At 42.4% G+C, this 13,014-nt stretch overlaps 1 protein-coding gene across 7 annotated transcripts in view; it reads left to right on the top strand.

The window, feature by feature from the left end:
* The window catches only part of sox6 (SRY-box transcription factor 6), a 132,938-nt gene that overhangs the window by 99,567 nt on the left and 20,357 nt on the right, over nucleotides 1-13,014 (top strand). For all 7 annotated transcript variants that reach the window (XM_032522879.1, XM_032522897.1, XM_032522889.1 and 4 more), the window contains 3 exons: nucleotides 5,929-6,078; nucleotides 8,288-8,468; nucleotides 8,743-8,930. In XM_032522879.1, coding sequence (XP_032378770.1) covers nucleotides 5,929-6,078; nucleotides 8,288-8,468; nucleotides 8,743-8,930 — 519 coding nt within the window. The remainder of the gene's footprint in view (nucleotides 1-5,928; nucleotides 6,079-8,287; nucleotides 8,469-8,742; nucleotides 8,931-13,014) is intronic.

Here is a 13,014-nt window from a genome sequence, read left to right as displayed (position 1 = left end):
TTTCACCTCCAAGCCTATTCTTCATCTTCCTCACACACACACACACACACAGAGCTGAAAAGGCTAATCTCTCCCCCCCCCCCAATTAAAATATCTCTTCCTGTCAGCTGCATGGCAAGGTATAATTTTCACCAATTTCCTCAGTTTAGATTGTGCAATATATGAACCTTAAAAAATTATCTTATTGGAAGAATTAATTCCCACAATGCTGCAGAGGTAATGTGATCAGCCATCCAGTCAGAGAGGCTAGCCGCTCCGTCAGTCTTAATGTAGCCACGTAGCCTCTTCACAATCTCCTCTGTCATAACATTCTGGGATCCTCCCTCCCTATTCCCCGCCCTTTCTCTCATATGAGAAGAAAACCCAACAAGGTAACAAAGGCATAGAGCTGATGGATGTAAATGAATCTTCCAGAATGCGTTTGAGTGTTGGAGACTGTAATTTGCTTGTCAATATGGGGTGGTAGCATCACTCCGGTGGCTGGCAGTCTGCAAGTGGCTGTCACCGGGCATTGCTGTACCACAGGGCAATTTCACTCAATGTTTTCCTGACAGATTGGCTCTCGTCCTCAACTCGCAGGAGAGGAGGCGGGTAAACTATCCCAGCGCGACATGCCCCTCTTCATTAGTGCCCACACAGAGCCGGGATGAGTCCAGGACCAGCAGGAAACAATGGCGCCATCCCTGCCTGTCCTTCCCTGATTACAAGTGACACCACTCACCTAACAGAGGAAATTGTGCTCAGATTGTACCCCAATCTGTTCGGACACCTACTTTATTCAATTGAGTGAAGAGACAAGAAGGGAATTTTCCTAATTCCACAAAAGAATTTTCTATTTGGGATGGCACTTAATTTGTTGTTTGTACACTATACCTTGCATTGGTTGCCAAGTGAAAAACAATTTACGTAAGGCCAATATGAACTTAATATATATCACCCGTCCTTTTTACAGAACCAGTAAACAGGAGGAGGACCTTTGAGAAAGGCCTGTTTTTTATCATTGGAAGCAGACTTTAGGGTTTAAGCTATATTAAAGAAAGCATTATTGGATAAAACAGAACATCTGGGTTCTCTGTATGCAGTATCACTGTTAGGACTAAATAAATAGAAACCCTCTGCTTTCACTCAGTCAAAGCTCTATTTTCTATCTCTTGCTGTCTCACTGTCTTGCTTTTCCAATTTCCCATCCACATCTTGAACCAGCTCTAAGTATCTTACTTTGTATATTGCTCTCTGAATTACTCCCATCCTGTTTTTTTGCTCATTCTGTCGGTGTGTTGTCTTTTTCCATGAATTGTCCAAGCTCATTACATCCCTATGCTTTTCAGCACTGGAAGTAGAGCTGCTTGAGTTAAGAATTAAAGCGGCAATTACCATCCACCGTATTTACTCCAGCATCTCTCTATAGGCCCATGATAAACCTGGGCCCAGCCTCAGCTCATGCTCCCACTGTAAAGATAAAAAAGCAGCCCACATGCTCATCGACAGCCCGGACCAGATCTCAAGCAGATAGACACATCTGAAGGAGTACTCAGAGGCTTAGACGACTGGAGTCATAAGAAAGAGTGTGACACAGTCAGGGACAAACAGGAAGAAAGTGGGAGAGCAGCAAACCGCACATTATCTTTTGTTTGGATGTAGACGTCTGTGCAGTACAGATGTGAAGAAACGGCTTCCATCATTAACAAGTGAAGCACTTTTGACTTTGAAAGGGAGAGAGGAGGAGGGGAGAAAAGAGAGAACAGACATACTGTAGAGAGCAGCTGCTTCTGTGTTTGTGAGCAGAGGAGCTCAGTCTTTGAAGGTAACCCAGAGCAGTGCAGCAATGCTAGCTGTGTGTGGAAGCTGGCTAATAGGACGGCTATGTGAGCAGCTGGATAGAGGCAATGGTGAACAGGGGGACAGATGGACAGATAGAGTGGATAATGCAGTGAGCTGCACTGAATGGGAGGGCTGGCTCTGGGGCCCCTGGGCCTGGAGAACCCACACACACACACTTACAGAAGACGGGTTGTGTTTGTGTGTGTATGTGCGAGAGAGAGAAACTGATAAAGAAGGACTTTAACATATATACTGTAGATAGAGAAATAGAGAAAGGCAAGAGGAGGGGGTGGAGCAGAGCAGGTTGGGTGCCAGCAGATGAGACAGATGTTGGGCCATACTGGAAAGCATCGGCACAGTGCACCAGGACGCCTTCCTCCACTCCTGACATCTGGGCCTAGCCTGGGTCAGCCTGCCTGGTCGCCCTGGGCAATGAGCCTGTACAAGCCTTGTGGCAAACGGGGCTGGCGCTGTGCTGCCTTTTAAATGGTGCGGTGCACTGAAGCAAAGTTAATGCCCTCATATCCAGCCCAGCGCCCAGGCCAGGCAGAGGTGAAGGAGACATTGACAGACAAACAGGCACACAAAGAAACAAGAGTGTGATTAAGAGTGACGCAGTCGTCAGACAATGCTCACCTCCTGTAAGAGGATTTTCGGTTTTAAGGGAATTTGTTTGACTTTCTTTTCATATTCTTGCAGGCTGCAGTTGGAAATGTGCAATGCACTGTCACTGCTGGCTGCAAGAAATCTCACAAATATCTGCCACCGTATTTCCAGCCAATAATGCCATGCTGTGACTCAAAAACAAGATGCACATTTGTTTTTTTCACTGTTTTCTCTCTCTCTTTATACTACAAGGCCTACACTCCAGTGTTTGGAGAAGGGAAAAAAGTGTTGATACAAGTTGTGAGCAAATCAATCTTTTTCTCTAATTCTCATGATTATATTGTATATTGAGCTACAGTATTAGCTTTGTTTTACTGAACAAACAGAGGCTGCCCATCTTAATTGCATATCATGCCTCTGAGATGTCTAACATCATCAGCAGTGTGTAATCTCAGTTCAATGTCGCAGGCAGAAAAGTGAACCTCCCCGTTTAACCTGTGCTGCCTCCAGAGGGCTTGTTTTTAATTACCAGAGGCTAACAGGCTGACCTTGGGCGTGCTGCACTCACTTTGCATCCATGCTTGCTGAGATCTGCTCTGCTCTACTGGGAATCAGGGAATGACGGGGTCAGAAGGAGGCTCATAGATTTTGTGTTTGTGTCTCTCCCAATTTATATGCGTTGTCTCTGTGTTAGGAAGTAGTAGTTTTTAGGAAAAAAGACAAAAACAATCAAAAAACAAAAGAAAAAATACCCGTCCTGTATTGTAATACTAGATATACAAACTGTAATCATGGAAAATGGCCTTCGAGAAAAGAGAAAACCTATAATATACAAGCACAACATTCTCATTTGCCAGATTTTTTGGTTGCTGTCCCAATGTGTGGCTCCAAGGCTTTTTCTGAATAGAAATATTACTTGTGTCCTTGAAGATCTCTATGTTTCTCCGATCAAAGTAAAGTAAAACAACTAGTGTTAAGAGCGTAAAGGAGAAAAAAAGAAAACCAAAGGGTTCCAAGCTCCACTCAGGCTTTTGCCTACTCCAATACCCCAGAGTTCAAGCATTGACTTTCATCTTGACCCTAAATAACATGAACCTTGTGCTGCCCCCACCTGGCAAGTAGATATGAAGACTGGTTATCAGTGAGAGAGTCAACTGAGGGAAACAGGCAGGCAGATGTCTTCTGCTTAGGGAGACCAGCCTTGGCAGGATGCATAATCCTTCAGCCTTTGACACCACAATGCCTTTTAAATAAACAACGGCCTGTACGTTTTTTGTGAGGTTGTTGTTTTTAACTTAATTATGTACAATCATTTTGTAATCCATTATTTTTCACAGAGACAGGCCGTAATGCTAAGGCAAAAGTCTCCAGACTCCACACATTAAACACTTAGGTATTTCATATCTGTCCTTGAGCCGTATATGGTGGGTAAATACACCTTTCGTCCATCTTCCCCCCCTGATTGTATTTATTGTTCTTTGGCTCTTGGAGGCAGAGTGTTCCTTGTTAACGATTGCCTCTCACCCCATGGCACTGACCTGCTAATCAGTGCTGAAAAAGGGCACTTTGACTGCGTCTAATTTGAGGCAAAGTCTAATTATGCTCTTTTTCCGGGACAATAAAGTTCTTCCCACTCAAGGTCAGGGGCATGCTCGTCGACAGGCCTGTTAGCAAACATCTGTCTAACAGACTCAGCTTCTGCTCCTCTACTAGCCTGGAGTGAAGGCCAGTGAATGGAGACTCCCCTCTCTCTCTGCCACTGTTTTTCTTTCTCTCTCTCTCTCTCTAACCCCCCTGCCCCAACCCCACACACAGACACACAGAGTGCCTTTACCACTGACATTAACTAAGTCTAGCTCGGATCAGAAGAAAATAGAGTTGGGTCTGCTCCTGTGTCCATTCCTGTCGGAGACAAAAGGCTGTTTGTGAGGGAGGTGGGGGCAGTGCTATCATTGTAGGAACATAATCAGTCTGTCATTTCCGCTGCCCATGTGCTGTTGTTATCCCCATGTCCCCTGGAAGAATGGACCTTTTGTACTGCCGCTTATGTGGCAGTGATAAAGTTTCTTACAGGAGCACATATGTGTTTATAACTGGAGATATGTGCATGGACATAAAGTGCTTTGTTTGGCTTTCGTCTGCATCTACACTGTCAAAGGTGAGGCCAGCTGGGCCGTGTAGCTTTCTCCAATTCACACAAACGCAGTCTGTATGTGACCAGTCGAACCAGGAAATAAGACCGGGTTTGCTGATTGGCCAGAGGAAGATAAATTAGATTTTTTTCTGACAACGTCATCTGACTGAATAACCCAACAAACCACAAGGTTTACCTAGTGTGAGGATAGCAAGCTAGTGGGGGAGTTAAGAGGTGCTATCTGTCTGATGACGTGAGGTCGAAGGCTACATGGAGTAACACTCTTTTATGGACAGTAGATCTATTTGACCAACATCTGCCATTTTTCAGCAGGAGAAAAAAAAGCCAATTTCATCACTTACCTGGTGGCCAATCAATACAGACCTGGGGCTGAAAGAAGTCTTAGCAGTGTGGGAGTGCTGGGCACTGTAGGCACAGAAAAACAAGCACAAAAATAGTCATCAAATCAGTCTGGTATTTTTTTCAGGTTTTAATGGTATAATATAGGGGAACACAACTGGATGTCAAGACATTAAACTGTAACTGTATCCAGGATAAAGGATGAATTAAAAAATCTGATCCAACAGACAATTAGCAGTCTTCCAAACCCTCATATCAACATCTTAAACCACCCTTTCTAGTATATGCCACATAATCAACCCAGTGGTGGAAATGTAAATTGAGCTTTCAGGGTTCAACCCTTTTGGCCCAACTGTTTTTTGAGTGCTTTGCCAGTCATTTGAAACCCCCTCCTCTTGTGTGGTAATGTCACCAACAGTTGGACATCTTACTGATTTAACGCCAAGGAAAATAACGTTGATTACATCAGTGTTCTTTGTGCAGGTTTCTGAACTTTAATAATGCCTGTGTTTAACATATTCTGTGAAGGCAGTCCAACTGAGGTTGGGTTTCTAACATTGTGGAATATGGGACCGTCATACATGGCTGTGTGGAGACAAATCCCAGGCCAGAAACTTAATATAAAAAAAAATAAAAATAAAATAGGAAGCTGTGTAGATCTAGAGAAATGAGCGATCTTTGCGAACACACTTGCATCCAGTCTGCAAACTTTTTCTGTGATGAGTGGAAAATAGGGGCTCCAAGTATTTTGAATGAAAGCCATCTCTGTGTGGTTTTTAAGACTGCTGTCTCTCTCTGGGTTCAGCCTTTGAAATACAGTTAAGACCTTTGATGGAGGTTCTCTGCCAGCCTTATGGAAAGAGAGGAAAGACGTAAAAGAGAGAGAGGGGGAGATGAAGGCAGACAGAGAGGCAAAGAGAATTCTGGGGAGAGGAAAAGAGAATATAAAACTTTGAATGTTTGCTGGAATTGGATGTTAACGTTTCGGTTTCTCCACCTCCCTACAGCAACTGTATGCCGCCCAGCTTGCCAGCATGCAGGTCTCACCTGGAGCCAAGATGCCTCCACTCCCCCAGTCCCTCAATACTAGTGGGCCCATTTCTCCCTCTTCGCTGAAGAATGACAAGAGTTCCTCCAGCCCCATCACTCACGTCAAGGTATATATCCCTAAACTTCTCCAACCTGCCCACCCACCAGCCCAGGCCTTGAGTGGTACTTGACCCAGCCTAGCCAAATGGTGTTGTCTGAATAGAAGCATTTACACTGTTCACCACTTCACTGTTTTAGCCGGCCGATGCTGAGCCCAGCCTCTAACAGGCCATCAATCTGTGGCGCTTTAACAAGGCCCTCTCTTAACCAGAAGTCTGTGGACATGGTTGCTATGGCTATTGCTGCTCCAAGTGGGTAACTTTGTGGAACACATGGTTTCTAATTTATTTTTATTTTTTTTCAATGAAAACTTTTTTCCTTTCTGTTTTTTTTCATAACAGAAATGGAATAACACCATTACTGCTGGTGCTATACAAATGCTGACAAAAGTGAAGGAAAACAATTGATGACTTTGTTTCCCTTTTAAACAAACTAAATGCAGGATGTGTTTTCTGCTGCTGTATGGAAGAGTGCCACTAGACCTCCATGCAGAGGAAGGGCCATGTACATCATCCCCACTCACTAAGGCCATAATCAGAAACATACGCCCATTTGGACTAGTTTAGTGTAGTAATATCACAATGGAGAAAGACCATAAATCATGTCTTGAAAGGGTAGGAAGGCACTCTGGCTTTCTCTTCTCTCTCTCTCTCTCTCTCACACACACACACACACACACACACACACACAAAATCCTTTAGGTCTCCTGCCTCTTGGGATTTCCATTGAAAGATTGCCATAAAACTGACGCAGCACTGTCATTTCATCAGCTATACACAATTCTCTATTCATCAGATTAGATGGATGCCACCTAGACTGATATTTATATTACACCAATTATAGTCAAAATATTAAAAATATTGCCAAAATTGAATAAAATGAATTATACATCAATGGAAAGCCAACATATACACTGTCCAATAGAATCAGATTGCCTTTAGTTTTGTTTGTCTGCTTTCAGCTTCATTGCATGACAAACTGTTATTGGCACAGAAATAACAAGGGCTTGAGGCTGTCTTTGCTTGAGCCATATGTTGGACAAGGAGACACTTGGGCTTTGAAAAAGACTGTTAACGACAGCGTGAGCCCTAATCTGATTTAAAAGACTGCTGTATACACAGGGCGATTTATACTGTGCAAAGGGACATTTCTCTTCTAGGATGCGAATGTTTGAGTTGTTTCTATTCAGAATCATTCAACATTTGTTTTTTTTTGTGTTTTAACCTAAATTTAATATTTAAGGTGATCAAATATCAAATTGTGGATTGATGATATTTTAAATGTATTTACTTCTGATTATATTTGTAATGTATTTAAATTTGACATTCAGCATTTTATTTATTTCAAATATTTTTTACCTTTTCAGCATGAGTTTAATACAACTACTGGCGACTTTGCACAGATTGTTGATACCCATGTAGTTTACTTTGATTTTGTGCACGTTTTTCCAACTCATTTTTTTGAAAGTTTTTAAACCATTTAAGCAAAGGAGCAAACTCGGAAAGGCCATACCTGGGTATCCTATTGTTTATCTGCAGGTACCTACAGACCAACAGACAACCTGTTTGGTCCCAGTAGACAAGCTGCTGAAGGTGAGACCTTGAAAAGTCATGGTCTTCATGTCACATCAGTACCTGGTCTAAAATGCTGCAACCAGCCCAGCAAATATAGCACCAAATGCACGCATCCTAATCTCAGGGCTACACAATAAAAATCACATCAAACTCTTTAGAAATAGGCATATCAAAGCATATGATAAAACCAAGTATGCACAAATGAGGAGTTAAATTAGAAAACAAGTTAATGAAGTAGATAATGTAAGTCGACATCTGATGAATGGAACAGCTGTCTTTGATCATTGGCACCACCATTATCTGGTCATTATTTATTCTTCGAACCAGAGTGCAGACACAGAGAGCAGTGAGGAGGAGAGGGAGAACAGATGAAGACGTACAGAGAGACAGAATCTGCTTTAATTAGTGTGAACAAAGGCGCCGGGCAACTGTGAAGAAGATCGCAGTGGCACAGCTCGGAAGGAGAGGAGAGGAGAGGAAGAAGAACCAGGGTGGGGGTGGGTCAAGATATCCTATCCTATATCCTTTTACTAACCAGGAACAGAGGAGAACTGTGGTGTCTGGGAATCGCTAGCCAGAAAAAATGGAGGGGAGTGGGCATCTACTCACATCTGTCTTCTCTCATACTCCTATGCTGCCGTAGGAGGAAGGAACACAGCCGCTCAACCTGTCTGCTCGGCCAAAGACGACGGATATGGTCAAATCACCCACATCACCGACACAAAACCTGTACCTCGGCAGTAAAAGCAGCCCTAACAGTCTCCTTGGCAAGGGTGGTATCCCCAGCCCACTAGGAGGAGGCCTGGGCCGGGGCTCATCTCTGGGTAAGACCTTCACTTCACAAACAAAATCCCACACATGCATACAGATTTACTCTGTTCAAATACACAATTAAAGCATGCACTGACATCCAGGGAGACCACATTGCAAGGTTTTTGATACTTCCTATTACACAACTAAATGCCACTGTCAAGATGTTGTGTGAAGTTGTTTTTATTTTGTGGCAGTAGTTGTTCTCGCAGACTAACTCTGCTGTGTGTGTGTGTGTGTGTGTGTGTGTGTGTGTGTGTGTGTGTGTGTGTGTGTGTGTGTGTGTAGATATTCTGTCCAGCCTAAACTCTACCGCGTTGTTCGGGGACCAGGACACAGTGTTGAAGGCCATCCAGGAGGCACGGAAAATGAGGGAGCAGATCCAAAGGGAACAGCTGCAACATCACCAGCAGGGCATGGAGGCAAAGCTGTCCGCCCTCAGCTCAGTGGGCCTCAACAACTGCAGAGTTGACAAGGTTAGAACTACTATCATATAGTCTGTCTCTGTTTTATCCCTGATTCAGGTCTTTGCCATTGCAAGCTTTTTCCATAAAGCAAAAAAACAAAATAAGCAGTTGACCACAAAGAGTGCTCGGCTCTCCCAGCAAGTAGTGGAGGAAAGAAACTATTAAAGAAAGTGAAAAATGGTGATTTTGATAAAGCAGTAATTCTTAAGGCTAAAATTGTTATTTAATCCTTGTCCAAGGTGGTCGTGATAAGAGCGGGCATAGTTGAGTGTGTACATGTACTCGAATGAATATGTTGTGTGTGCGTGTTTAGAGGACCAGACGTTGTTGATGTTGGTGTGAGGTGATAGAGATGACAGGCCATGGCAGTGCCCGGTGTGGGTTAAGAAGACTCTGAAGTCTATGCCCAATTAAAGCAGACTTGCAGCCCTCTCCGTCCCCTGACACGGGATGGGGCTGCTTTGTACCAGGAGCACACACTCCCAGGGATTCCCTTTAAAAATATCTTCAATCGATGAGTCAATCAAGGAGAGAAAAAAGCTGTCCTCCTCTTTTCAGCTTGATGCCATGTTGCCAGTTGGCTGTGAGGAGCAGGCAGGAACTGGGAGCGATGCTCATTAATATTTCAGCACCTGACACTTTCAACCAACAGCCTCAACTAGGTCAATGTATATGTAAAAAAGTCAATGAATATCTATTTTGATTTCCCTCTAATTTGGTGTTTGGAAGAGATCACTGTCTATGCAGGTGGCAATCAACTATGCTCTTACTGAAGTGAAGCAAATAAATTGGTGCAGCCCACAGAGTGGACAGAGATGAGACAGAGCCTTTCTTGCAGTTAGCCCATACCAGCCCATATTATAAATGTATATATATTATAATATATATATCATATATAATACAAACTATAATTAGATACAATAATCAATTAACCCAAACCCCATTTTTTAACTGACAAACAGCTGTCATAAATGTAGCATGTCACAATTTCTCAAATTTAAACAAGCAAGCTGTTTTATTTGTTTAGTTACCACATGGTATGTGAGGCTTTTAACACAAGTACACAGGAGCTGGTATAGCTGCCTCCCCACCTACCAAATAAGGTGAGCCTATGGTCAGCCAAGCAGCTGAATTTGCCATGACATGAAAGCAGTAACTGAACAATGCCTGTAAAAAGCCATTTTCAACAGGCCGCACACACCTACAGCTACATTGTCCTCAGCAGGTAGAGCTTAACGTTTTTGTTTTTTTTACTCCCTGCTTAGTCTTTTGTATACCATTTAGTTTGTTTCCTCTGAATTTTAGACTTGTCTGTTCAAGGTATGTTAAAGAAATCTACTCAGAGGAGGAGAATGTTTTTTTGACATTTTTTTGTTAAGGGATGCTTGAAACAGTCAGTCACTCCTCACCTGTAATCTACCTTTTGTCTGTGTTTGCCACCTGAGGAAAGAGTGTGTCACTTTAAGTCATTTAGACTTAAAATGCAGTGCAATGTCTTGCAAACGTCTCTGTTTGCATTACATTGTTTATTGTCTTGTTGAATGACACCTTAACCGAGCTCGTGCTTGACTCTCTGGTTGGTGCAAATCATAGTGAGATATCGTCACCTCTTAGTTCCATTGACACTGGCCCTATTAGGATGGTGTGAAATGAGAGGCACGCTTTATCAAGTCAGCTAAAAGAATTGCCCTATCATCTTCATCCTTCGGCTGCAATAAAGAACAGTAAGCTGTAATTCAGTGGTGAAATGAGAGAGAAGGAGAGAGAGTCTTTTGCTGATACAAGCCTACCAACTCAAAAGGTTTGAATGCCCCTGATAAAAGCTTTCACTTTGGTCAGTTTCAGAATATTAATATTTCAAGAAAGCGCCTCACCTGACATAAATATGGTGCGGTTTTAATAGCATTCCCCCCACACACACACCTCCCAGTGTCTTGTTTGGAAGTTTATCATAGAGAGAGCTTACATGAAGAAGAATCTGGAAAGGTAACATAAATGGGATTAAGGAGAGGTTAAGATCATCCAGCGTGGCTGTTAAAGGGGGATATTAAATATTGATTTATCCCACTGTAATGACCGGGCAGAGAAGTGGGTCTAAGTGCTGCTTACAGATGGATCAATTCATCTTTTCATAAAAAGTGTGTCTGAACAGTACAATGCCTTCCTCCCTAGCCTTTATCACTATGCCCCTTCCTTTCTCTCTCCCCCTTCCTTGCCATTGACCTAGGAGAACATGGGGTAGATCACACTCTATGTTCTCCAGTATACAAGCCTTTAACCTGAGGACATGTAAAATATTCATGCTTTACAGGAGCAGATTGTCTTTCAATTCTTTTCATTTGTCTGCTTTGACTTTATCCCATCAGTGCAATAAAACCTTTTCCAACCCTTCTGCAATTTACCTGTTTGAAATATTTATCTAAAGGTATTATTGTCTGCAGAGGGCAATTACTTTGTTCCATTATTTACCATCTCCTCCTCATCCAGTAGAAGCTTTTACCAAGAATGTGCCAGTATTCCTACAGGTCAAATACAGTACATCTGAATCCATTTGTAACCATTTGAATTGTTTCCCTCTATTATACACTGGAGCTATAACTGGACATGCTGTTTTTCAGGGTCACGGGTGAATAAATATCAAGCATCTGTATGTCTGTACCTCTGTATGTTTCCAGCCAGATGGGGAATGCAGAGATTCAACCATGTTATTGTACTGGCATCATGTATGGCCTACTAGAATAAATGGCTAGTATATCAGGGCGTAGTACTTTCTGCTTGTAAAAAAAAAAAAGAATATATTCCAATGAATTGTACAGAATCTAAAAGAAAGCATAGTTTTGAAAATTAACTAAATAAATTGTGAAATATAGGCCTACCTTGGCCTTGTCATCCTCAATATGTTAAAACAGCATATCATCTATTATATGTTATACAAGTTTAACTATAATCAGTCATAACATTCAAATAACTCACATCTATTGCTTCGTCTATCTTGTCAATACAGAACTGGTCAGGTGTAGCCAATTAGCATCTTTGCCAGAACGCATAATAGGTGCTGCTAGACCTTGTTGCAGACATGAATAGTATACTTGTCTGTAAACTGTAAATTGCCTTGTAAACGAGCACCTTAATTGCTCATTTTCAGTAATCGCAGTGAAACAGTAGAGTGCTAATTACATTGTCAACCTCAGCAAGCTGTTGCATCTGTGACAAAAGAAAAAGAAAAACTGTATTTCTACTTATTATTTAGAAAAAAAAAATATAAAAATATAGACCAAGCAGAGAAGAAGAGGTTCAAGTCTAATCACATTTTGCGGCCACTGACTGACAAGTCATCTGGCCCAAATCTGCAGTTTATGGGCCCTGGGCCATTGTGTAAGACTTGTCGTGGATTTCTGTATATTCAGGTATGACAGATTCCTACTGATGCATCAGTTTCTCCTACTTTAGTTCCGACAGACGTTGCATATTTGATGCCCTGGAGGTTGTGTGAGATAAAATATATTCCTCTGCTGACATGTCCCTAACTGGAATCAAAAGGTGAAAGGCCAGTGTATTAACCTATTGAATTGCCCTTTTATGCCCCTCAACACCTCCTCTCCTCAGTATTGATGACTACAATTGTCTATTTCCCATGTCCCAAAGCTCAGCCTGTAAATATTCAAACGGAGCTTACACTGGTGCTCCACAAAATCCAGACTCCTAACCTATTGGTTATAGTGGTTATACTGGTCCCTCCTCCGTGTGTGTCGTGTATGTGTGTCGTGTGTGTGTGTGTGTGTGTTTGTTTGATGCCAGGGCTCTATTCAGGCAAAGCCCTCACAAAGACTTTGAATATAATCTTGTCTGGTCTGCAGCCCTGGAAGCAATTTTCTGCTCCTTTTCGACTGCTGTCTTGGAAATTGCAAACCAAGGCATTTTGGCTGCAATGGAAATCCTTGGCATACAAGGGTTTGCCCATCCAAATTAGATTATGCTCAGCTCCCAGACACTGGCTGTAGCCAGCAAGTGCTATTGTGAAGATTGCTTACATTAATGCTTTGTCCAATTGTTCATGTGTGCCAAAAGAATAAAAATAATGTATGACTCTGGA

Source organism: Etheostoma spectabile, chromosome 1 (assembly GCF_008692095.1).
Source record: "Etheostoma spectabile isolate EspeVRDwgs_2016 chromosome 1, UIUC_Espe_1.0, whole genome shotgun sequence".
In the NCBI taxonomy this organism is placed as follows: Eukaryota; Metazoa; Chordata; class Actinopteri; order Perciformes; family Percidae; genus Etheostoma; species Etheostoma spectabile.
Note: the sequence above shows the minus strand (reverse complement) of the source record. Positions and strands in the feature narration are given on the sequence as shown.